Source organism: Mirounga leonina, unplaced genomic scaffold, assembly GCF_011800145.1.
Source record: "Mirounga leonina isolate KUSES-001 unplaced genomic scaffold, KU_Mleo_1.0 Mir_224, whole genome shotgun sequence".
Classification (NCBI taxonomy): domain Eukaryota; kingdom Metazoa; phylum Chordata; class Mammalia; order Carnivora; family Phocidae; genus Mirounga; species Mirounga leonina.
Window position 1 is genome coordinate 9,620,559 of NW_023270615.1, and position 27,042 is coordinate 9,647,600.

Below are 27,042 nucleotides of genomic sequence, written 5' to 3' on the forward strand. Positions count from 1 at the left end.
GCGGGGGCAGCGGCGGCTCCTGGCCGGCGGCGGCCGCGGCGCCCGGGCCCCCGGCCTGCGGCCCGCCCGAGAACCCGGCCACAGGGCAGCAGGAGCCCGGGAGCACCACGGGCAGGGACATGGACGGGCGGGGAAGGGAGCGGCCGGTGGCGGCGGGCTGGGACGCGGAGCCGAGCCGCGGGCGCCACGCACTGGGCACCGCGGGCGGACCCCGAGGCCGAGGGGGAGGGAAGGAAATGAGCGCGGCCCAACCACTTGCTGCTGCCGCCGCCACCGCCGCGGCCCGGGCTCCCGCCGGCCGCACCCACCTGCCACGGGGGGTCCGCCTCCCGCCGCCCCCGGCGCGCCCTGGCTCTCCGCCCCCTCCCGCCCCCCGCCCCCGCCGCGCGCCCGCGCCGCGCGGCTGCAGCAGCCTTCGGGGCACGGCCCAACCCGCGACAGCTCCCTGGGGTCCGGGGAAGGTGCCCAGTCCCAACTGTGTAAGTAGGTCCCTCGGGCGAGGAGGGACCTCGCAGTGCGGGCGCGTAGGAGCGGAGAGCGGACGGTCTAACAGTCCGTCCCGCACGCGCCGAGCTAGGGATCCTCGCCCCCTTGCAGTCCAGCCGAGACAGGCCCCCTGGCAAGTGCAATGCGAAGGGAGCCCGGCTTTAAACTTTCCCCCCCCCACAGAAAGGGGGGATGGCAGGGGGAGGGGGTGTGGGTGACTTGGTGGGAAAAGTCTAAGCCTCGGGGCTTCGGGGAAGGACGAGGCAGAGCGAAGTCACCGCTCGCGTGGGGCTTCCGGGCGCTGCGGCCCCGCTGCCTGGAAGGGGGTGTGGGGGGAAGGGGCGGGCAAGCGGGGGGTGCGTTGCTGGCGCCAGGGTTAGCAGCCAGCGTGAGCACGAGGTTACCTTGGAAGTATCCAGCATCCAGAAAGAAAGAACGGCGGGGCGGGGGGGGGGGGGGGTGGCGAAGGTAACGCGGGGTCCCCCTCACCTTGCCTCGTGAGCTATATGAGGCATCACCTGGTGGAACGTAGAATCCCAGACTTCTGAAGAAATATCCTAATAAAATCCTAACCTGTTTTTGGTCACTTATAAGACATATTTAGAGCTTAAAAACAAAAATGATTCGCCTTTGCCGAAAGATTTTCTCTAGGCATATGTGCCCTTCACTCCGAAGATTCTTATGTTTTCAAAGTGCTTTTATACGTGAACCCATTATAATGGATTTTTTTTTCCAGGTTCAGAAGCAGGGCAGTGTCGCTTTGCCGCAAGTCAGTCTCAATATTAGGCAGTTCATTTTATCAGCAAGGTGGGGGTATTTAACCTCCTGCACAATAAACCCAGGGAAATGTGTATCTGTTTTTGTGTTCCGCTTGCCAAAGCTGTATTTATTTTGGTCGTTACTTACTCCAACCCACAATGAGAGGCATTGCCAGTGGGCATGTGTGTTTACATATACACTTTTTGAATTATTAAAGCACCTGTGATTAATAGTCCCTAGGACTTCTTTTACAAAGTGCTGTTGGAAATAAACTTCAAACTCTGGAGAAACAGGGAGCTGTATTTTAAAATAAATGTTGAAAGTATGTTGTTTCATGCACTTTAAAAACATCTTACGGCACATGTTCTTAAATTGCAGGTAATGTTAAAAGCTTCTTGTACATTGAGTTTATACCTTTTATTTTATACACAAACCTAAAGGTATTTAATTTTTAAGATTCTTCTGCACCGTGCAATATAAAACTTCTGAGTCTTGAGAAATTCTTTCAGCTTAATGAATCTATTCCAGTGGTCAATCCTTGACACCTGAAATGTACTATCAAAATGTATTCTTTGTGTCTGGGAATGTTGGTGCTAGAAGTTGGATATCCTCCTTCCCCTTGGATGGTTAATGACTGGAAAGGGAAGAGTTCCAGGGGAGCTGATAACCATCTGTTTCTTGCTGCAGGTGCTCGTTACATGGGTGAGGTTCATTTTGAGAAAATTCATGCAGTTACACTTTGCATACTTCTGTGTTTTATGCTTAAATACTTTAAAGTATTTCTAAGTACTTTACCCTTAAATTTTTAAAGTCTCTTTCCCTGTACCGTAGTCCTCCCTTATCCACAGTTTCAATTTCTGTGGTTTCAGTTACCCGTGGTCAACTGCTGTCCAGAAGCAGACGATCCTCCTGACATATCATCAGAAGGTCATATAGGAGCCTAACACCAGGTCACGATGCTTACCTCATTCCCCTCACTTCGTCTCATCGTGTAGTCATTTTATCATTTCACATCATCACAAGAAGAAAGGTGAGTACAAGACATAAGACATTTTAAAAGAGAAAGAGAGAGAGACCACACTCACATAACTTTTACTACAGTATATTGCTATCATTGTTCTTTTGTATTTGTAGTTATCGTTGTTACTCTCTTACTGCGCCTAATATATAAGTAAAACTTTATCATAGGCATGTATACAGGGTTTGGTACTGTGGTTTCCGGTGTCCGCTAGGGCAGATTGGAGCGTATTTCCCACATGTAAGGGGGCACGACCATACAGAAACAGATGATAATGCAGGTAATGAAAATCCCTAGTTTCAAGCCACAAAACCTTTTCCAAAGCTGCTGATTACAAGTTGTCGTACTATAGGTTTTCCCTTTTTTTGTTACTGGCCCCATAGATAGCTGTGAGCTTCTTTTTTTTTTTCTGCTTATCATAAACACAAATCCAAGTAACATTGCCTCAACCTTTAAGATTATGCCAAATATACTCTTCAGTATTTGAATGTTGGACTTTGTAATCCAAGCTTGACTCTCTGCATCCCCCAACACTTGTTTACAGTAAGTTCTCAGTTACCTGATCAAGCTGAGCTGTATATAAATGAAATCTTAGAGGATGATTCAGAGTCATGGGTTTCAGGTTGGCTTAAAAGACATAAAAGTGAGGACTTTGGAACAGTCTGGCAGTTCTTCCAAAAGTTAAACATAGAATTATCACTTGACCCAGTAATTCCACTCGTGGGTATACACCCAAGAGAAATGAAAACAAAAGCTGATACACCAATAGCATGATTCACGTGCACCAAAAAGTAGAAACAACCCAACTGTGGATGAATGGATAAACAAAATGCAGTAATCCATGCAATGGAATATTTTTGGCAATAAAAAGAATGAAGTACTGTACTTGCTATAACATGAAGAACCCTGGAAGGGTTATGCTAAATAAAAGAAGCCAGTCACCAAAGGCCACATATTATATGATTCCATTTATATACAATCCCCAGAATAGGCAAATCCATACAGACAGAAAGTAGATTAGCGGTTGGGGCTGGAGGGGGGGGAGGGGCAGAGGCTGACTGGGGGGGAGGGGGAGCGGTAAAGTGTATGGGTTACTTTTTGAGGTGATAAAATGTTCTAGAATGGATTGTGGTGATGATTGTACACCACTGTGAAGTTACTAAAAACCACTGCATTTTACACTTGAAATGCGTAAATTGTATCTCAATCAATCCCTTCCCGAACCTCATTTTCCACTCCCTGCGCTCCAAGCCTTAAGCGCTCAGGGGTTAAAGCTCTCTCCCCTGGGTTTCACTGGACACCTTTCCACAAACTGCTCTGCTCTTCCCGCCCTTCCTCCGAAGCCCCCCACCTGTCAGCTAATTGCAGGTGGCTACTCCCTGTGGTGTGGGAACTGCTGCAGAAACTCTTCAGAGAATGTTCCCTGGCCACCTGCCTCCAGCTCCCGCCTTGTGCATTTTACAAAGAGAAGAGCTTCTCTGAGTGAGGCACAGTGGGCTCTAGAAGTCTTTAATATGGTGGCTCTGGGGCAGCTTCGCAAAGTGTGGTCCATGGACACCAGCACCGTTAGGGGGAGCATGTCAAACTGCAAGCTCACGGGCTCCCCCAAACACCCGTGGAAGCCTGCACTCTGGATAAGAGGCCTGGGAACCTACATTTTAACAAATTCACAACCGTATTGGTGGTTAGTACTGTTCAGACTCCAGAATCTTTACATGGGGATTTTTCTGTGAGAGGGGACTAGTTGGAAGGGGGAAGTCAAGGATTTGACTTGAAAACAAACTGAGATGTAAGTGGGCTCAGGGGAGGGGCTCCGCGGGTCCCCAGCCAGGCACGGGTTGCCCAGGGGACTCGTCTGCACAGGAAGGATGTAGACCACTGCAGTCTAAGGGGAAGGGCAGACATCCTGGGTTCCAGCCCTCCTCCACTCTGTGATCTTGAGCCAGTTCCAAGATTCTCTAGCTCTCCGTTATTTCATCTGTCAAGTGCAAGTTCGTGATGCTTCCATCAGCCTGAGGCTGGGCCATGTGATCGGCTGGAGCTCCTGAGTGAGGCCTGCGATTCTGAAGTTTAGACATTCTGTGACTGGGATTTCTCAGCTGACCATCAAAAGAGCATGGAGCACTGGGTGTTGTGCACAAACAATGAATCATGGAACACTTCATCTAAAACTAATGATGTAATGTATGGGGATTAACATAAGAATAAAAAATAAATTAATTAATTTAAAAATAAATAAATAAATAATAAAAAAATTAAAAAAAAGAGCAGGGGCCGAGCAAAGCAGATGAACTGGGGTGTGGAATGGTTAAACTTGCAGGCCCAAAATACCCAGGACAGAACCGGAGATTCATTCTAAACTTTAAGGCCCTGCATTCCGCGGTCTCCTATCTTTCCATGAGGTACAGTGTTGCGTGAGGACTCTGTCAAGGAAAACAGAGGCGTGGCCTCAATTATAACCGTTCCCTTTGCAGAGAAAGGGCTGCAGGACTTTTTTTTTTTTTTTAATTAAGAGAGTGAGACTGGAAGAAAGAAAGCAGTGCTGAGCAGAGCTGGGCGACTGGGCACTCCATTTTTCTGAAATGATGGTGCAGATTCCTAATGCCACTGGCCTCAAGACAGACTTATTTGGGGGCGCCTGGGTGGCTCAGTTGGTTAAGCGACTGCCTTCGGCTCAGGTCATGATCCTGGAGTCCCGGGATCGAGTCCTGCATCGGGCTCCCTGCTCGGCAGGGAGTCTGCTTCTCCCTCTGACCCTCCTCCCTCTCATGCTCTCTGTCTCTCATTCTCTCTGTCTCAAATAAATAAATAAAATCTTAAAAAAAAAAAAAAAAGACTTACTTGTTAAACCAGAGACCTGCAGCCATACTTCCCTCATTGTTGAAATGAAACACTGAAAGCTTCCTCTAATGCAAATCCCACGAAAGACAATCCAAGTCAACTGCCCTAAAGATTATGGCTTATAAACTTCTAGAGGCGATAAGCTACACACACATATGTAATAAAGTGTATCTTGTAAGAGTGTGGGAGAGTGTGTGTGTGTGTGTGTGTGTGTGAGTGTGTATGTATGTGTGTTAGAGAGAGAGACACCTCATAATAGCAAAGCTTTCTGCAGGTTCAAATTTCAGTAGAAGTCAAAACTTCAGTTCATCTTTGAGCAGAGATGATTCCTCTGTTCTGGGGAAATCTCTTGAACAGGCCTTTTGGTTATGCAGGTGTGAAGCCTAGACCACTTGGAAACAAAGATATTTAGGGAAGAGCTGTGTAATAACAGGCATGAGAGGCTGCCTTTGCCTGGTGGGAGTCGCGCTGAGTAGCCTCCTCCACTAAGGGGCCCTTGGTCTGAGTGCTTCTCAGAACTCACCAGAGGGACTTTAAAAATATATACAATTTCTAAGCCCCAGGTGCAGAGATACTGATCCATGAGGTCTGCAGTGGGGTGAGGCCCATGCAGGTATATTTAGTAAAAGCTCCCCAGGGCTGTTTCAGAGACCAGTATACCTTTGTGACTGTGTGCGTGTGCGTGTATGTGTGCATTTTCTTCTTTCCAGCAAACATTCATGGAAGAGAGCATCTCAGGCCCCCAAGGATTGAGTCAGAGGATGGGCTTTACTGCCCGAAAGCTGCAGGAGAGACAATAAGAGGGACTTGGCCTGGACTTAGTGGAGCCCATGTAGACGAAGCTGTGCATGCCCCCCTCTATTGGGTATTCCCGGACTGACAAACCCTAACTGTGGGAAAGGTACAAAGTCACTGGATTTGACATGTCTTAGCCATTGACCTACTGCAGACCACAGAGTCAACCAGGGAGAAAGAGGTGGGGTATCCCCCAAAAAAGAGGGCAGGACTGCTGTCAGCCATCCAGGGGGAGGTCATTCCTGGCACAGGAAATGAGACCTGAGGAAACCGAGGGCCTATGGTGCCAGAAGAGGAGCACCACATTGCTGGACAGTCTGCCATGACCAGGCTTTGCACACATTATTTCTAACTCTCACGGAGTATGTCAGGTTGATCCTTGGCTTAATTGGGCCGGAAAGGAGGAGAAAGGAAGGGACAATTATTCATCTTGGTGCCTTTTGCACTCATAGTCCCTATTTGCCACAGTTTCAATAGTCCATAAGGATAGCAGGAAATAAAGTTTCTCTCCATGAAGTGTTATGATACTAAATCACTCTCCCAGCTCTTCTGAGCCAGGAAACAGCCACCCTGGGCAGCAGATGTGAGTTCGGTGTGTTCAAAAGTTCTATGCATGCTTACCTGTGCATCTTGTTCTGACTTAACAAATCGGTGTCCTGACATATCAGTCCTTTGTGCCAAACTCATTTTTACTTTTGGGCTTTCAAATGTGCTGTTCCCTCTACCAAAAACACTGTTCTGTGCCTACCCCTTGGTCCCCAACTTATATACACACACATTTCCCTGGGACCCTCCTACAAATCCCTAGAGTACAGTTTGGAGCTTCTTGGCTCCAGAAGGTCATCCTCAACATCCCCATGAATCGCCCCAGAGACCAGGTGAGGTGAGCCTGCTTTGTGCCTCATATCACCCTCCACTTCCCATCATAATTATCGCCACACCATATTGTGATCATCTGCTTTTTCTTGTCTCGATTGTTGTCTAGACTCCCCATGTGGGAGACACTCATATTTTTGTGGCATGGGCAAGACAAAATCTTTTTGAAACACTGGAAGTTCTTGTTCCTGTTTGGCCCTAGGAGCAACTGCTGATGAGAACATAATTCTCACATTATATATGAGATATAATATATATCTCATGTTATATATATATATACACATATATATATAATATATCTCATAAGATATAATTCGCATGCCAAATGAAGAGCAGCCATGGGTGTCCTCTTCACCAGCTCTCAAAACTAAGTCCACCCAGGCCATCTCCAAAGCAGTAGGTTTGGTTATGAAAGAGTTGGCTGTGTATTTGTTCAGATTCTTTCCCTCAAAGCTCAACAGCCCAATATAGAGCAGCTTGAATGGAAAGAAGTACATATTGCCCACCAGAGACAAGAAACAGTGATGTGTTGGGGCACCTGGGTGGCTCAGTTGGTTAAGTGTCAGACTCTTAATTTCGGCTCAGGTCATGATTTCAGGGTTGTGAGATCGAGGCCCGCATCAGGCTCCAAGCTCAGCATGGAGTTGGCTTGTCCCTCTCCCTCCCCCCGCTTGCACTCTTTCTTTTAAAGAAATCTCTTTTTTAAAAAAGAAAAGAAAAAAGGATCATGATTAGTGCAGTGTGGCTTATTTGTCCATTCTTCAGCCAATCCCTGAAGCCAGGGCAGCTGAGAACTACAACTGGTCATCCTGGCTCACATTCCTACTCTGTGTTTAAGAAGTAGGGTCTGCACTGGAAATGAAGAAAGGAGAGTGGGATGTGTTGGACAAACAAAAAACAAATAGCTTCCAAAACGGCCATACCAAACCTTGGCACATCCCATCTGTCTGTCACTTTGGTTTACTATCTGTCCTTCCTACAGCAAAACCTTCACACCATCCTCTTGAGGGCCATTACCCTGGTCACAGGAGCCTCTAGTACTTCCTGATTCCCAAGAATAAACTAGCATGCTAATAATCACTGGACCCTTTCATGGCACTCTGGACTTGAATTTGGAGAAGGTGGGTCCCAAATGAAAGGAAAAATAAGATACTTGGTACTACCTACATTCACCACTCAATATTAGAATAATGTCATGAGTCAGAGAGCACACGGTTTCAGCATGGAGCTCCATATCGAAACCCCATCAGCTAAGTGAAAAAAAGCAGTTCAACAGGAGAAAGTTGTGTTAGGTATTATGCTGAGCGAAATTAGTCAATCAGAGAAAGACATGTATCATATGATCTCACTGATATGAGGAATTCTTAATCTCAGGAAACAAACTGAGGGTTGCTGGAGTGGTGGGGGGTGGGAGGGATGGGGTGGCTGGGTCATAGACTTTGGGGAGGGGATGTGCTATGGTGAGTGCTGTGAATTGTGCAAGACTGTTCAATCACAGACCTGTACCTCTGAAACAAATAATACATTATATGTTAAAAAAAAAAAAAAAGAAGAAGATAGCAGGAAGGGAAAAATGAAGGGGGGAAATTGGAGAGGGAGATGAACCATGAGAGACTATGGACTCTGAGAAACAAACTGAGGGTTCTAGAGGGGAGGGGGGTGGGGGGATGCGTTAGCCTGGTGATGGGTATTAAAGAGGGCACGTACTGAATGGAGTACTGGGGGTTACACTGCAAACAATGAATCATGGAACACTACATCAAAAACTAATGATGTAACATATGGTGATTAACATAATAAAATAAAATTTTAAAAAATCTACTTGTATATCGAGAAGTATTTTTCAAAAAAGATAAATAAAAGAAGAGAAACAAATCAAAAGTGTGGTTTTAGGAGCACTGCCTTTTAGAATCATAGAGGATTACATCTCAAAGACACTTGAGTCATTCTTTAGGGCAGTGATTCTCCATTTGGAGGTCAAGAACCATTTGGACACCATGCCTTATCTGAAGACTGAAAAAAATAATATCTCATATGGATATTTTTCCAAATGCACAGAGGTATGTTCACAATTGATAAAGAAGCATTTAAAAGCCTTACTGACTTTATCTAGAATTAACAGACACTAAAATAGAGCTACTATCATATAATTGTCAGAGAAATATTTGAACTTTAAAAAAGCTCAGACAATTCAATTCCTGAGTATAAACCCAAGAAAAATGAGTGTTTATGCCCACAAAAGACATGCATAAGAATGTTCATAGCAGCTTGTTCATAAGAGCTCCAAACTGGAAATAATCCAAATGGCCATCAACAGGAGAAAGAAAAAATAAAATGTTATATTCATGTAATGGAACACTGCCCTGCAATGAAAAAAAAAAAACTCTTGCTACTCAACAACATGGATAATCTCAATGACATAACTTTGAGTAAAAGAAGATAGGCGTAAAAAAGTTCATCCTATATGATACCATCTGTATGAAGTTTAAGAACAGATGTATATGCTGGTAGAGGTCAAATGGTTGTCTTTGGCAGTGATTACCCAGGGGGAGACACATCATAAAAAACCTTCAGAGACATTGGAATGTTCTACATCTTGATCTGGATGATGAAGTCTCACATGTATACATATGCCAAAATTCATCAAGCAGTGCACTTAAGATTTGTATACATTTCTGTATTGAGTTATAATAACCACAGCAAAAAAAAGTCAGGATACATGAAAAAAAATGGGAACTCACTTATTTTAAAACTAAAAATTAAATTTAAATTACAATTTTAAAAAACAACGATCTGGTCTTCCAAGAGGGTTTGACCAACGATTGGACATTCAGTAGGAGAACAAAGATTGTCCCTTAGGTCTCCTGATATCCAGGTCAGAGCTATTTGTGTTATGCTACATTGAGTTTCTTGGTCCCTGTTGTGTCTGTGAAGGGCACAAGTTCCAAGCTAGGCAACATGGTGACTTCTAGGTTCTTATAGTCACCCTCATACCTCGCCACTGTATGGCATAAAGACCCTTGAGAGACCCCTGATGACTTTAGAGATAGTGTGGTTTGATAAAGGAGCTCTGGATGGTGAATCCAGACGTCCTGATCATAGTGTCCTCCTTGTTGCACCAGGGCCTTTGCACCTGCTGTTCCCTCTATCTGGAGTGCTCTTCCCTCAGATATGTCTTGCCCCCTCATTTCATTTACTTCTTAGACAAACAATCCCTGACCTCCTTATCAAATGTAATACTTCCCCTCCTCCTTCATTCCCTATCCCCATAGTTTGGATTTCTTCCTAGTACTTATCACCATCTGACATTATGTTGGTTTTTTTGTATGCATGGCCATATGACAAATGTAAGCTCCACAAAGGCAGGGACTTTGTGTTGAATAAGCCTACATTTTCATCTCCTAGAACAATGCCTGGTAAGTAGGAATTAATAAGCTTTTATTGAATGAATGGATAAAAGGTCTTTGCTTTTTCTCTCGTTTGCTCTGTGATCTTAGACAAGTCACATCACCTCAAAGGACTTCAGTCTTTTCTGTGAACAGAGGTAGGCTGGGGATGGGCAGAGCAGGGTTTAGACCAGATGATGTGCATGGTTCTTTCTAGTTCTAACAAATAATTCTAAATGCTCTCTTCTCAAGGTGCCTTGGTCTCTTTTGAATAGTGATATTCTGATTATGAATCATCTCAGTGGGAAAGGACAAGAAATTGTGTGTGTGTGTGTGTGTGTGTGTGTGTGTGTGTAAGTAAATGAAGCTGAAAGAGAACCCAGGGCCCTGAAGCCCTGGTGTCAGGCTACCTGCCACCTGAATATCAGGTGTCCCACTCAATGTAGCTATGTGATCTGTCAGCTTCTGAAGTTAGCCCCAGAGAGTAGGTGCAGTGCCCCTCTTCAACCGAGGGTATGACTAGGGTACACTTGGCCATGACAGAGCGCCGAGGAGACTCACATATCTAACAACCAAACCATCTTTGCTGGGATTGACTGGGTGAATGGAAACCCAAGGCACGGGTGGGGGCAGGGGTGGGGAGCAGTGGTGCATGGTTTTCAGTGTTCTTGGAGGTGTGGATGGATACAGTCTGGCGAAAACCTCTGAGGACCCTAGAGACCACCAGCCATGGAACTTATAAACAGAGACCCTAATGGCAACATGAAGTGGAGGGGCAGACGCTGAGAAACACTGAGTACACTTAACCAGAGTTGAATCTGAAACAGCTCCAGAAAGTGGTGGGCTGTGGAGCATCTGTGCAGGACATGAAGAATCAGAGTGAGAAGACTGATCAGAGGTCTCCCATTTATGTAAATCTTTCCATATCATACACCAACAGCCATGCAGGTGGTTAATTCTTCTTCACCGAGAGATGAAGAACTTCAGGCTCAAAGACAGAGAGTGACTTCCTTAAAGTCAAACCACAAGTCTTCTGACTTCTAATCCGGTTTCTTCCCGGTATACCACAGCAATATTCTGTGTACAACATTCCTCGGGACTCGGGAAAGTGTGGCAGAGGGTTCTCGAATGATTGGATTAAATGAAATATTGTAGGGGCCAAGGGCAGGCTGCTCCAAGATGGGCCACTTTGGCATATTGATTATTTTAAATAAAAATTAATTTAAGAGGGGCGCCTGGGTGGCTCAGTCGGTTAAGCGACTGCCTTCGGCTCAGGTCATGATCCTGGAGTCCCTGGATCGAGTCCCATGTCAGGCTCCCTGCTCAGCAGGAAGTCTGCTTCTCCCTCTGACCCTCACCCCTCTCATGTACTCCCTCTCTCTCATTCTCTCTCTCTCAAATAAAAATAAATAAAATCTTAAAAAAATTAATTTAAGAGACAGTCTATGCAAGAAGGACACTCAGACCCTCCTCTGTCCCCCTGAAAACAAGAAAGAAATCTCCCATGTGAAAGTTCCCCTCCCTATACCAGGAGGTAAAGAGACATCCTTATCACCAGAAATAGGAAATTTAGAACCAAGAGGGTTGTATAAACAACTCTTGTTACTTACCAATTTACTACCCCAGCCCAAACTCTGTTTAGAATTTCTTACTAATTGAAGCTCCCAAAGTTTAAGTTTTCCTTGTCTTGTCAATTCTTCACAGATTTTTTGTCTCTTTGTCTGAAAAGTATAAAAATTACCTGCCTTGATCATTTCTTTAGGTCTCAATTTCATTATTGGGCCTCTGTATGCATGCAATAAAACCTTTCCATTTCTCCTGTTAATCTGTCTCATGTAAAATTTAATTCTTAGTCCGGCTGTAGGACCTTAAATGGTAGAGGAAGAATTTTTCCTTCAACATCTTCAATTCTGTCTGTCCATCCCCATTTCTAAGGACTACCCTTTGCCCTATTCCAAACATGAGGTCCCAGTCAGGGCTGCCATGTTGTTGCCTGACTCCACCCCTTGCCTGGAGATTAGGTCTAGAGCAGGTACCTGAACCTGAGGGGGTCCTTTCAGCTCCTCCCCTCTGGGCCATAATCAGTTGGTCTATTTCAATAGAACGAATTCATCAAAGTCAGACAAATCCATATGCAATGTTCAGACAAATCCATATGAAATGTAAAGTAAGTACAAAGTAAAAAGGTAGGATATCCTTTGTAATATTTCCAAAAAAATGTTTGATCAAATTCAGCATCTATTTCTCTAAGTGTAAGAAGCCAGTCATAAGAAATCACATATTATATGACTCCATTTATATGAAATGTCCAGAAAAGGCAAATTGATAGAGACAGAAAGTAGACTAGTGATTGCTTAGGGCTGGGGAGATTGGGAAGATAGCTAAAGCGTAGGAGGTTTCTTTTTGAGGTGATGAAAATGTTCTAAAATTGACTGTGGTGATAGTTGCACATATCTGTGAATATACTAAAAACTATGGAATGATACACTTTTATTAAATGGGTAAATTTTATAGACCCAATTTCAGAATTGTTAAAATGTGAAGAAAAGAAGTTCATCTGAGAGTAGATGAAATTTTGTTAGTGAGTGAACATCTTTCACTCTGGGAAAATTTAGAGTTAAATATTCAGTTTTCAGGGCGCCTGGGTGGCTCAGTCGGTTGAGCATATGACTCTTGGTTTTGGCTCAGGTCATGATCTCATGGGTCGTGGGATGGAGCCCCACATCAGGATCCCTACTTAGCGGGGACTGACTCTGCTTCTCTCCCTCTCCCTCTACCCCTCCCCCCACTCGTGCTCACTCTCTCTCTCTCAAATAAATAAATCTTTTTAAAAAATATTCAGAGCTCTCTGGAATTCTACTAGTATTCCTTAGTCAGCACCAGGTTTTAATTCTGGGAAGGGTTAAAATTTAAGTATTAAAAATGTTAAGGAGATCAAAACCATGGTGTTAATACTTTGGTGTTTAGAAAGACTCTATAAATACTTGATAACCTGTATGTTTGTAATATTGAAGATAATTTGGTCTTTAAGGTGACATGCTCATAACTCCAGTTTAAAATATACAATTGAGGGGTGCCTGGTGGGCTCAGGTCATAATCTCAGGGTCATGAGATTGATCCCTGTATTGGGCTCCCCGCTCAGCAGGGAGAATGCTTAGGATTCTCTCTCCCTCTGCCTCTGCCATTCCCCGCTGCTGCCCCTCCCCCCCACAAGCTTGCTCTCTCTCAAATAATAAATAAATAAATCTTTAAGAAATAATATAAAAATAAAGTAAAATATACAATTGAGTAACTTAGACTTAAGATATTCTATTGAAACCCTACCAAGTTCTTGCACAGTATTGGGACACCTAAGAGAAATATAGGTTTCCTTTATTTATAAGGTTAATTTACTGCATTTATAGGGGTTATTTAAGTCTTTAGGAAGATTTATTTGTTGGGCTAAATAATTAAAATACTTAAGAAAATAAAATATTAAATTGATAAATGATGTTTGAAATATTGAAGCAGTTTAACTGAGTTTTTAAACAGATCAAATAATATTTAAATATCCCTTAAAAAGTGATTAACAATGGTTAGATTTATAAATAGAATTAAAAGTTCTATAAAAACTAGAGCCATAATAAATTGAAAGCAACTTGTTTCAACCAAAAATAAACTTCTAAGGATTCTTTTCTGCAGGTAAAACCCACTCTCAATGTAACCAAAAGCTTCATTAACAGTCCAGAGGACCCTAGTTGGCCAATCAGAAATCTTGCCTAGAATTTTTCAGCCAAGTTGGGAATAAGAGTCTTTCTGGTGATGAGAGCTTGGAGTCCAGCGTTTTGCGGTAGTCTTGTCTTAGGCTATGTGGAGGAACCCAGCCTGCATGGACAGTGAAAGCAATGGGCAGAGAGATAAAGAAATAAGACTCAGAGAGAGAGAGAATGTCCTTTCTCCAAAAGCACATGCAACAAAAGGAAAACTAGACAAATGGTATTACATCAAACTAAAAAGTTCTGCACAGCAAGAGAAAACAACAGAGTGAAAGGCAACCAACCACATGGAAGCAAATATTTGCAAACCAAATAACTGATAAGGAGTTAATATCCAAAATATATAAGAAATTCATACAACTCAATAGCAAATAAACAGCCTGATTTTAAAATAGGCAAAGGACTTGAATATTTTTCAGAAGAAGATATGCAAACGACCAAAAGATATATGAAATGTGCTCATCATCACTAATCATCAGAGAAACACAAATCCAAACCACAAGAGATATGACCTCACACCTATTAGGATGGCTGTTGACCAAAATAAGTGTTGTCAAGCGTGTAGAGAAAAGGGAATCCTTGAACATTGTTGTTGGGAATATAAATTGGTACAACTATTATGGAAAACAGTATGGAGCTTCCTCAAAAAACAGAAAATAGAACTACCCTCTGATCCAGCAGTCCCAGTTTGGGATGTATATCCAAAGACAATGAAGTCAATAACTCAAAGAGATATCTTCACTCCCATGTTCATTGCAGCATTATTCGTAATAGCCAAAATAGGGAAACAACAGCCTACTGACAGATGAATGGATAAAGAAATTCTTATCTCTCTCCCTCTCTTGAAAGATAGATAGATAGATAGATAGATAGATAGATAGATAGATAGATAGATAAATAGATAGATAATTGAATATTATTTGGCCATAAAAAAGAAAATCCTGGGTCACCTGGCTGACTCAGTCAGTTAGGTGTCCAATCTTGATTTCAGCTCTGGTCATGATCTCGGGGTTGTGGGATCGAGCCCCGTGTTGGGTTCCACACTGGGCATGGAGCCTGCTTGGGATTGTCTCTCTCCCTCTGCCCCTCCCCCCACTCTCTCTCCCTCTCTAAAAAAAAGGGAAATCCTGCCATTTGCAACATGGATGAATGTGGAGAACATTATGCTAACTGCAATAAGCTAGATTCAGAAAGACAAATACTACATGATCTCACTTATATGAGAAATCTAAAAATGTCAAACTCATAGAACCAGAGAGTAAAAGTCGGTTGCCAAGAGGTGGGGGGTGGGGGAAAATACCGGTCATAGTATACAAACTTTCAGTTATAAAATAAATAATTCTGGAGATCAAACATACAACATGATGATTATAATTACATAATTATAATATTAGATATTATAATTATAATTTAATATAATTATAATATTATATAATTATAATATAATCATATATTGTATACTTGAAATTTGCTAAGAGAGTAGATCTTAAGTATCCTCACCACAAATGGTAACTATGTGAGGGGATAGAGCTGTGAATTAACTTGATTGTGGTAATCATTTCAGAACGAATCCACACATTAAAAATCATCAGGTTTTACACCTTTAAAAAAACATGTCCCACAACCTAAATACTGACAATCTTTATTTGGCAATCACACTTCAATAAGGGAAAAAATAAATTAAAAATAAAATAGTGTGGCCACATTGGAAAACAGTTTGAATGTTCCTCAAAATGTTAAACATAGAGTTACCATATGATCCGGTAATTTCAATCCTAATTATATATACAAGAAATAAAAACCTGTGTCCACACAAAAACTTGTACACTAAGACTCATAGACACATTATTCATAAAATCCTAAAGAGGAACTCAACCCAAATGTCCATTAGTGGATGAATAGCTAAACAAAAATGTGTTCTATCCATACAATGGAATATTATTCAGTCATAAAAAAGAGAGAAGTACTATTACATGTTATAACATGGACAAACCTTGAAAATACACTAGGTAAAAGAAGCCAGTCACAAAGGACCACATGTTGTATGATTCCATTTACACAAAATTTCCAGAATAAGCAAATTATAGAGACAGAAAGTAGATTAATAGTTGTATGGCCCTGGAAGAGAGGGGATGTAGCAAGGGGTTCGAATAGGGTATGGTGGCTAATGGGTATGAAACTTCTCTTTGGTATACTGAAAATGTTGTGAAATTATATTTTGGTCATGGTCGCACAACTCTGTGAATATACTAAAACCACTGAACTCCATACTTTAAATGGGTAAACTTTATGGAATGTAAATTATATCCCAATGAAGCTGTTCTAAAAAATGCTCCTTAGAGTTTATGTTTAACACCCACAGGCATTGCAGTTTTAAATTAAATCTTCTCCAACACCAGGATCTTAAGATTTCAGGAAAACAAGCCTCTAAAAGGCTGAAAGTAATTAGATCAAGTAAATGCATGAGAGGGCGCCTGGGTGGCTCAGTTAAGCGTCTGCCTTCTACTCAGGTCATGACCCCAGGGTCCTGGGATGGAGCGCATATGGGCTCCCTGCTCAGCGGGGAGCCTGCTTCTCCCTCTCACTTTCTCTTTGTGCTCTCTCTCTCTCAAATAAATAAATAAAATCTTTTAAAAATGCATGAGAAATAACTTAAGAAACGTGTTAAGAAAAACCATCTCCCAAGTGTCATATTGGAGTGTCCTCCTTAGCAATAGACTTCCTCTCAGTACAAAAATAAAGTCTGGACTTGCATTCACTACTGACATCTTGGAAGTGTTGGTGAGCTGTTGGTAGAGACCTGGAAGCTTCTTCCAGCTTCTGGTGGCTCCAGGTGCTCCTTGACTGTGGCTGCATCCCTCCAACCTCTGCATCTGTCTTTAGGTGGCCTTCTCCGTGTGTTTCTCTTCTCTGTCTTATATGGATACCTGTCATTGGATTTATGGTCCACCCAGAAAATCCAAGATGATCTCATCTCAGCGTCCTTAACCTAATTACATCTGCAAATACCCTTTCCAAATAAGGTTACATTCGCAGGTTCTGGGGGTAATGAAATGCACCTGTATTGGGGGGCGCACCATTCAACCCACTACAGTATATGTGAGGATCACGAAGAAAAGCTGAGAAAGAAGCGCATGGATTGAATGTATGTTACAGGAGCCACCCGATATGACATTTAAAGAAGACAGAAAATAAACCATCACCACCCGGATCTCGTCCCATCCTCCTCTCTTTTGTGTTAATAGCTTGCCCTGGAACAGTCCCAGAGCTTATCAGTTAGCCAGGTGGTGCTTCCTTTTCTTTTTCTTTTTTTAAACAAAAAACTTCAAAATGTATTATGTCACCCATCCTATTGTTTGCTCCTTCCATATAAATGCCAAAATGTTTGATTATATTCCGCTCCAAACTCCACTACAACCACTAACAAAGTGCAGACACAGAATTAACTGTGTTAAAATAATTCTTCCCCTCTAGCCTCATCCTTGTTGAATTTTATTTTATTTTATTTATTTAAGATTTTATTTATTTATTTGACAGAGAGAGACACAGGGAGAGAGGGAACACAAGCAGGGGGAGTGGGAGAGGGAGAAGCAGGCTCCCTGCAGAGCAAGGAGCCCGATGCGGGACTCGATCCCAGCACCCTGGGATCATGACCTGAGCCGAAGGCAGTCACTTAACCAACTGAGCCACCCAGGCGCCCACATCCTTGTTGAATTTTAAATGCCTACTGAAGAGAATCATCCAATGTCTGTTTTCTGAAAATGAGCTGAAGAGCAATCACCTTGCTTCTCCAAAGAAGCCATACCAAGTTTGGTTTTTCCACTCCCAAAGTAACAAACTTTTGCAGACAGCCACATGGCAGAGAACAAAGAAGAGACGGAATGCAAAGCCTTCCTGTCTTTTGTGGGAGGCTCTTGAGTCATTAAGGAGTCGTTAAGTAGTTACATTCCAACATCACAAGGAGGCTGAAGGGGGCAGATGCAGCAAGAAGAGTGTTAGAGGCAGCCCTGGCATTCCTCTCCTCGGAGATAACCAAGTTTGGTCATGGCCTCGAGAAGTTAAGGTGCCTGGCAAAAGGTGTGGTCACCACTGTCAGATGGGAGGCTACTTGGAAGGAAATGCTGTCTTCCCTGAGTTGTGATCAGCTGCGTATGACCTCCTCAAACACCCACCTGGATGCCCCCTGTTTTACTTCTCACCCTCCTCCTCACTCCAGACAAGTACATAACAGCCCAGCGCTGCTACTTTACCTAACAGCAGAGAGGGGGGTCCTTTTCTTCCCCTGTCCTTCCCACTATAGTCTTTCTCCCCACTGTAACGGGAGAGTGTCCCCCTATTTTCCTTACTTTCTAACAGCGTATGACTCAGTTAACTCCTCCTTGGACAATCCTTCCCTCTTACCTAATATCATGTTTCCCCCAGTATTCCTACACCTGCCACAGCTCAGGCCCAATTATGTCAATAAAATCTGTCTGTCTGTCTCTCTCCCATTTGCAAATGAAAAGTAAATAAAAGTAAGGATTATTTCAACAAATAGTGCTAGAGCAACTGGATATCCATGGGTCCATGGGCCAAAAAAAAAAAAGCCTTGACCTAAACATCACACTTTACACAAAGATTAATTCAAAATCGATCACAGACTTAAATGTAAATTTAAAATTATAAATTATAATTTATAAAATTATAAATCTTGGGGTGCCTGGATGGCTCAGTCTGTTAAGCATCTGCCTTCCGCTCAGGTCATGATGTCAGGGTCCTGGGATGGAGCCCCAGGGCCCCCCACCCCTCCGGCTCCTGCATGCACTCTCTCTCAAATAAAATTATAAATCTTTTAGAAAAAATAGGAAATTTAAGGATCTAGGGTTAGGCTAAGAATTATTAGTTTGACACCAATCACACAATCTATAAAAGGAACGCTTGAAAATTGGACCTCATCAAAATTAAAAATTTTTGCTCTGCAAAAGATCACTTAAGAGGATAAAAAGGGGCGCCTGGGTGACTCAGGTCATGCTCCCAGGGTCCTGGGATTGAGCCCCGTATCGGGCTCTCTGCTCCACGGGAAGCCTGCTTCTCCCTCTCCCACTCCCCCTGCTTGTGTTCCCTCTTTCCCTCTCTCACTGTGTCTCTCTCTGTCAAATAAATAAACAGAATCATTAAAAAAAAAAAAAAAGAAGAAGAGGATAAGAAGACAAGCTGCAGACTGAGGGGAAAAAATTTGCAAACCCTTTACCTGACAGAGGATAGTATGTAGAAGATATAAGGAACTCAGCAATACAAACAATTCAATTAGAGAATGAGCAAAAGACACAAAGTGCCACTTCACTGAAGAAGATATATACATGACCAATAAACACAGGAGAAGAAGCTCAGCATCGTTAGCCATCAGCGGGATGCAAATTAAACCCATGACAAAACTGTCAGAATGACTTAAAAAAAGTGACAACACAAAATGCTAGCAAGGATGTAGTTAAATGGATCAGTCATACATTATTGGTGGCAATGTAAAATGGCACAGCCACTCTGGAAAAGAGTTTGGTATTTGGTGGAAAAACTAAACATGCAACTACCATGCAACCTGGTAATTGCACTCTTAGGCACTTCTCCCACAGAAATGAACAGAATGAGCTATTGGTACACACAACAACTTGGATGACTCTCCAGGGAATTATGCTGCGTGAAACAAGCCAATCTCAAAAAGATATACTGTATGACTATTTATGTAGTATTCATTTCAAGATTCATTGCAATAATACAAGTGGAGGGAAGATTAACGGTTGCCAGGGTTTAGGGATATGGTTACAAAAAAGGGCAACAAGAAATCCTTGTAGAAATGGAACAGTGGTGGTGTTCTCCAGAATCTACACGTGTGATAAACCTAGACAGAATAAAACATACGCGCACAAGCACACACACACACACACACACACGAGTTCCTGTAAAACTGGTGAAATCTCAATAAGGTGGATCAGTTGTATCAATTCAGTTTCCTGGTTGTGATATTGTACTATAGTTACGCAAGATGTCGCCATTGGGAGAACCTGAGTGAAGGGGAGTATGGGATCTCTGTATTATTTCTTTTAACTGAGTATGAACTCAATTATCTCAAAACACGATGTTTTGGCAAACCCAATGATGGCTGATATGCATAAGATTAGGGTTAAGGAAACACCTGGATTAATGAAAAGCAAAGGCATGAATCTGTGAGGTAAAACTGACCTCACTGGATAGAAATAGCATGGAAAGAAATGTCCGGAATAATCTTTGCCTCATGGAACAGAACAGGGAGTTACCCTGTCTGGATGTCCCTAGATTTCATTTATAGATTACTTGCCTGAGGCCAGGTCTAACAGTTAGTAGCTTTTTTCCTACCCATGGGAAAAGGAAATGGAGAAAAGCACTCTGAAAATATAAGCAATCACCTCACACAAAGCTCCAGGGCTGAGGTTGCCTCTCCTTCCTTGGATGGGTGGTTGGGTTCTGACCTACCCAGATTTTCCAAACTCCATCTCCTCATTCAGCTCCTCCAGCTCTGGGAACCTAACCAACATCACCCTACCCTGGGAGGAGGGACAATCCATAAATTGAATAGCTGGCACCATACAGTTCTCCGCCTCCCTATCTTCCACCTCAGAGGAATCCAGGTATCTACTGCTGATCTGAAAGAGGAAAAGTGGCCCATCTCTCAGCCAGGCAAGCACACATACATACAACCTCAAAGAATATTCTGTTATTTAATTCAGGTTCAGGCAATGTAATCCAGTGCATATGGGCTCCAAGTTAAGGAAGGTCCTTTCTATTTTTTAACCTTAAGGAGTGCCAGGCTCAAGGAATGGGATAGAAAGCAGTGGGGAGAGGAACAGATAAAATGGCCACAATATAAATTACCAGAATGTGTTTTTCAACAGGGGAATGGATGGGTTGGAAAGAAAGTGGTAAGACATCTTGGGAAATAAAAGTCATATGTCAAAAAGATGACACTAGCAAGATGACAGACCAGAAGGTCCAAGCCCTCATCCCCCAGAAAAACAAGGGGGATGCTAAGTTGTTATCAGCTTTAAATGGGTGCTTTTAATTACAAGATATTTCATGCAAGCCTCAGGATAACCACAAAGAAAATCTATAACAGATACACACACACACACACACACACAAAAGAAAAGAATCAAAGCAAATCACTACCAAAATAAAATATCACCAAATAACAAAGGAAGACAATAAAAAAAAAAGAAGGACAAAACAACTGTAAACAGAAAATACCTAACAAAAGGACAATAGTAAGTTCTATCTATTAATAATTACTCTAAATGTAAATGGATTACACTCCCCAATCAAAAGGCATAGAATGGATGAACGGATTTTTAAAAGATCAAGATCCAGTGATAAGCTATCTGCAAGACACTCACTTTATTTTATTTTATATATTTTTAAAGATTTTATTTATTTGACAGAGAGAGACAGCGAGAGCAGGAACACAAGCAGGGGGAGTGGGAGAGGGATAAGCGGGCCTCCCGCCGAGCAGGGAGCCTGATGTGGGACTCGATCCCGGGACCCCAGGATCATGACCCAAGCTGAAGGCAGACAGACGCCCAACGACTGAGCCACCCAGGCGCCCAGACACTCACTTTAGATTTAAGGACACACCTAGGCTGAAAGTGAAGAGATGGAAAAATATATGCGATTCAAACGGCAGTTAAAAAAAAGCAGAGATGACTACATTTGTATTACACAAAATAGACTTTAAATCAAAAACAAAGAAGTTATTACATAATTTTAAAAGGGTCAACTCAACACGAAGATAGAACAATTATAAGTATACATGCATCCAACATTAGAGCACCTCAATGTATAAAGCAAATATTGACAGATCTGAAGGGAGAATTGACAGCAGTACAAAAAGAATGTGTCAACAAGGATGTGGAAAGGAGCAAGGAGCCTTTCTGCACTGTGGGTGGGCATGCAAACCACCAGAGTCATCCTGGAAAACAGTGAGGAGCTTCCTCAAAATATTCAAACAGAACTACTTTGTAAGCCAGCAATCTCATTTCTAAGAATATATCTGAAAGAAATGAAATCAGGTATCTGTACTCCCATGTTCACTGCAACTTTATTCACAATAGCCAAGATATGGACACAGCCCTAAGTGTTCACTGACAGGTGAATGGACAGACATTACATATACATTTTGTATATATGTTATATTGATCTATCTACATAACAGGCATGATGATATACGATATGGGCATTATATATGTAAGCAATACAATATTACCCGGTCTTTTTTTTTTTTTTTTTTAGATTTTATTTATTTATTTATTTGACAGAGACACACAGCGAGAGAGGGAACACAAGCAGGGGGAGTGGGAGAGGGAGAAGCAGGCTTCCCGCTGAGGAGGGAGCCTGGTGCAGGGTTCGATCCCAGGACCCTGGGACCATGACCTGAGCTGAAGGCAGATGCTTAATGACTGAGACACCCAGGCACCCCCAATATTATCCAGTCTTAAAAGAGAAGGAAATCCTGCTGTTGGCCACAACATGGATGAACTTGGGAGACATTAACCATGAATGAATCTGGAGGCTAAGTGAAATAAGCCAGGTACAAAAAGACAAGTACTGCATGATCTCACTTATATGTGGCATCTAAAATAGTCAAACTCAGAGAGGCAAAGAGTAACATGGTGATTTCCAAGGGCTAGTGGGAAGGGGAAATGGGGAAATGTTGGTCAAGGGGTAAAAAGCTTCAGTTATGCAAGATAATTAAGTTCTAGAGATCTAATGTATTACTATGTGACTATAGTTAGCAATACCCTATTGTGTACTTGAAATTTGCTAAGGGGTTAGCTCTTAAGCGTTCTTACCACCAAAAAGAAAAAAAGGGGGGGTGCCTGGTGTCTCAGTCGGTTAAGGATCCATCTCTTGATTTTGGCTGAGGTCATGATCTCAGAGTTGTGAGACTAAGCTCCATGTGGGGCTCCACACTGGTTGTGGAGCCTGCTTAAGATTCTCTCTCTTCCTCTCCCTCTGCCCACCCACCCCCACCCTCCACTTGCACCCACGCACATGCTCTCTTTCTTAAAAAAAGGGAAAAAGAAAGAAAAATGGGAAGAGGGGACAAAAGAGAAGTAGAAAAAAAGAAAATAGTAAGTATGTGAGGTGATGGATGTATTGATTAGCCTGATGGTGATTATTTCATAGTGTGTACATATATCAAAACACATGTCTGCACAACTCCCTCCTGATCACACCCATCCTTCCCTTCCAAGGAATGAACGGCGGGTCCCCAGATTCAAGTGCTTTGAGTAGGGGGCCAAGAGGAGAGCAATAGCGTGGCTCCCACACTCCTTGTGAGGAACTTTCTGTGAGCCCATTGCATTTGCCAGTATCCAGTTGTATATTCTTTCGTTAGACCCAATGTCTGTTGGAAGGAAGGCAAAGCTCCCCTTTGAGACCCTCCCTTCAACTCTTGGAAGTCCCAAAGATGAGTTAATGCCTGTTGATGACTCCACTCTGGGTCCAGCTATCTCAGATCCAGTATCAGGATCCTTTTGAGAAGCTGTTCCACCTACATTGTGCCTGGCACCCAGAGGGCCTCTTGCTTCTAGAGCCTCCTGGTAACAGATGGTGTCTGGTCATTCTCCCCCTGCCACTCAGAGCCCACACGGATGCACAAGATCAGGCCCACAAAAATAGCCAGTGTGCAGAACAAAACAAAATACGCAAGTCTGGCCCCATGTTGAACTTTTGTTAACAACTACTGATCTATGAAACGCTGATTAAAACCAAGTTGAAAACAAACTACTATTTTTGTTCTGGATTTTACATGTAAACATCTCTGTTTAAATTGAAGATAGTAGTTGCTACAGTTTTTCACTCATGAAAACAATCTACTCTAGTCCCAAATCAGAATGCTTTCCTTTTATCCCTTCTGCTGCTGGGAAGATAACAAAGCAATTTAGAGCCTAGTAGAGGAAGTTGATTTGACCTTGGCACCAAACTTTTTGTCAAGTCAAGAGATACAGAGGCTGGACATTCTCTGGGCACTGTGTGAATATCTAGTCAACAGTAAATCAGAGCCATGCATGAGCTGCCAGTCTCAGGACAACTATAGGGACAAGACTTTGGGTTCAGGAGGGTTCACCCCAGAGGGTCACAAAAGCTGAATTTAAGGCTTTCCACACCCAGGGAAGTGGTCCAGACAGAGAGCAGATACCAGTTTCAGAGACAAGCCCCTGAGGTAGTCAGACGTGTCTCTCCGTTGTTCTATTTTTGCCAAGGGGGTTGCTATGGGAAAGGATAGGCTCAGGGCGTCACGCTATTTGCAATGCACTTGATAGTCTAAAACACTGTCTTTCGACTACAGCCGTCTGGTCCTCTGAGAGCCACACGCCTGGACCGCACTCTCCTGGCCGCCTCGAGAGATTCCTGAATGACTTCTGTGTTCAGCCTTAGTCACATCGAGAACCGCACATTCAGAAAGAGCCCCTTGAAACGGCCTCCTGTTTGAGTTGTTAGGGTGATGACGAGGATACTGTCTCTTAGGACACACAGGGCCTCCTGAGAGGTGTAATAAAGGAAGTTCCAGGAGCAGCTCTTCTTCTCCTGAAGAGCTGGTCTGTTTTTGCTTTAACAATCGTGTGAGTCTTCTCACTGGCGGCACTACCCGCTTTCTTTGGGCTGCTGACCGGCTCAGGGTCCAGCCTTTGTCGTGCCGCTGGCAAAGAGCACAGGACCCCAGGACACGCACTGCATACACCTGAGTCATCCCGGAAACTGACCTCTTTCCTACGCCAGACTTTTTTGATGGCATTGCCTTTTTATTATTATTTTTTCATCCTGTTTAATTCTCTATGTCTCGGCAAGCCACTTGAAACACTCGAGGGGGGGGGCGCCTGGGTGGCTCAGGTGGTTAAGCATCTGCCTTCGGCTCAGGTCATGATCCCAGGGTCCTGGGATCGAGTCCCACATCGGGCTCCCTGCTCGGCGGGGAGCCTGCTTCTCCCTCTCCTCCCCACTTGTGCTCTCTGTCACTATCTCTGTCTCTCTCTCTCTCTCAAATAAATAAATAAAATCTTTTAAAAAAATAAAATAAACACTCTGTGGGAGAGAGATAAGGTATGAACAAGTGAAAATACATCAGACAGGTAATTGATAGAAATCATTTGTTTTGAAATACTTTTACCTCACTTCTTTTGTAATCTTGCCTTGTCTGTCTTTAAATGGCTGTGTTTCCAAGCCGTCATTTTCCTTATTGAAGTGTAGAATGTGTTTTTAAATGAATGTGATCGGGCGCCTGGGTGGCTCAGTTGGTTGGGCGACTGCCTTCAGCTCAGGTCATGATCCTGGAGTCCCGGGATCGAGTCCCGCATCGGGCTCCCTGCTCAGCAGGGAGTCTGCTTCTCCCTCTGATCCTCCCCCATCTCATGCTCTCTCTCTCTCTCTCTCTCTCTGTCTCATTCTCTCTCTCAAGTAAATAAATAAAATCTTTAAAAATAAATGAATGTGATATTTTTTAACTTGATGTATTTATTCTCACTATTGGACTTCCAAATGATGTGCCATAAAGAGCTTCTAATGAGCTCTGCAAGACCGTTCTGGAGGTGCTTTCCAAAACAAAACAGACTTTTCTAGCTAGGTCTTGGGAGCACCAACAAGCATGGACAATGGTGGAAAGCAACACAGCCGAATGGAAGAACCTAGAGGTCTGAAGTAATACGTGTGAATTGTGGAAAGTAGGAGCAGGTCACTCTTGTCTGTATCCTCCCCACTGCCTCCTTCCTCTGGCCACAGTGAATGATCCCCCTTTCTCCTCTGAGCCTCAGGTTTCTCCTCAGAAAAATGAGGAGGGTTGCCAAGTGGTTAGATCTGGTTAGGAGGAGAGCAGGACAGGAAGAGCACAGAGTACCGTCTGGGAGGGCAGGCTTTGAGACAGGGAAGTCCTGGGAGGGGATGAAAGGATGGACGGCCAAGAGGCTCGGCTGAGAAGCGCTTCCCATCCCAGTTTTGTCCGTGACTGGCTCCAGGAGGGACATCAGTGCTGGCTGTGAAGCCCGGGGACTTTGGGAGAGGAGGGTCAGAGCGGGAGAGTGAACCAGAGAATCTGTATCAGGAAATGATGGATCTGTGTGAGGACAGAAAGGATTATCAGAGTTTTTAGAAATCAAGCAGGGCAGGGGCGCCTGGGTGGCTCAGTCGTTAAGCGTCTGCCTTCGGCTCAGGTCATGATCCCAGGGTCCTGGGATCGAGCCCCGCATCGGGCTCCCTGCTTGGTGGGAGACCTGCTTCTCCCTCTCCCTCTCCTCCTACTGTGTTCCCTCTCTCACTGTGTCTCTCTCTGTCAAATAAATAAATAAAGTCTTTAAAAAAAAAAAAAAGAAATCAAGCCAGGCTTATCATGTTCACATATAGTTTCAGTTTTTCTCGCTCTACTCCTCTCTCCCTAGTATCATTTTTTAAAAAACAGACATATCTTTTTTTTAAAGATTTTATTTATGTGTCAGAGAGAGGGGTGGAGGCAGGCAGAGGGAGAAGCAGGCTCCCCGCTAAGCAGAGAGCCTGATGTGGGGCTCGATCCCAGGATCCCGGGATCATGACCTGAGCCGAAGGCAGACGCTTAACCGACTGAGCCACCCAGGTGTCCCCAGACATATCTTTTTTAAATGTCTTTTTATTGCAGTAAAATCCATACATAACGTGTCATTTTGACCCTGTGTAAGTGTGCAGTTCACTGGCACCAAGTACATTCACACTGCTGGGCAACCATCACCTCCATCGGTCTCCAGAGCGTGTTTTCATCTGCCCAAACTGAAACTCTATACCCGTTAAACACCGGCTCCCCATTCTCCCTGCCCCCAGCCCCTGGCAACCACAATTCTACTTCCCATCTCTACGAATTTAACTATTCTAGGTACCTCGTATAAATAGTATCATACAATTTATCCTTTTGTGAGCAGCTTGTTTCACTTAGCATAATGTCTTTGAGCTTCACCCATGTTGTAGCAGGTGTCACAATTTCCTTCCTTCTTAAGTGAAAAATATTTCATTGTAGACATGTGATACATTCTGCTTATCCATTCACCCATCAGCAGCATAATGCTGCTATGACCATGGAAATAATCTGTTCAAGTTTCTG

The 27,042-nt window shown here is 43.3% G+C and overlaps 1 protein-coding gene and 1 long non-coding RNA gene across 3 annotated transcripts in view; one reads left to right on the forward strand and one right to left on the reverse strand.

Moving 5' to 3' along the window:
• The window catches only part of FAM189A2 (family with sequence similarity 189 member A2), a 59,449-nt gene extending 59,228 nt beyond the window's left edge, over positions 1 to 221 (reverse strand). Inside the window, exon 1 of the mRNA XM_035029080.1 lies at positions 3 to 221. Coding sequence (XP_034884971.1) covers positions 3 to 121 — 119 coding nt within the window. The 5' untranslated portion in view covers positions 122 to 221. The remainder of the gene's footprint in view (positions 1 to 2) is intronic.
• Positions 222 to 310: 89 nt separating this feature from the next.
• Positions 311 to 25,238, forward strand: LOC118026315. 2 transcript variants are annotated; one of them, XR_004683526.1, is made up of 3 exons: positions 311 to 479; positions 2,115 to 2,275; positions 24,274 to 25,238. It is a non-coding gene; the product is annotated as an uncharacterized LOC118026315 (long non-coding RNA). The 2 variants fall into 2 exon arrangements; XR_004683525.1 differs by lacking the exon at positions 24,274 to 25,238 and adding an exon at positions 4,250 to 4,450.
• The last annotated feature ends 1,804 nt before the right edge of the window (positions 25,239 to 27,042 follow it).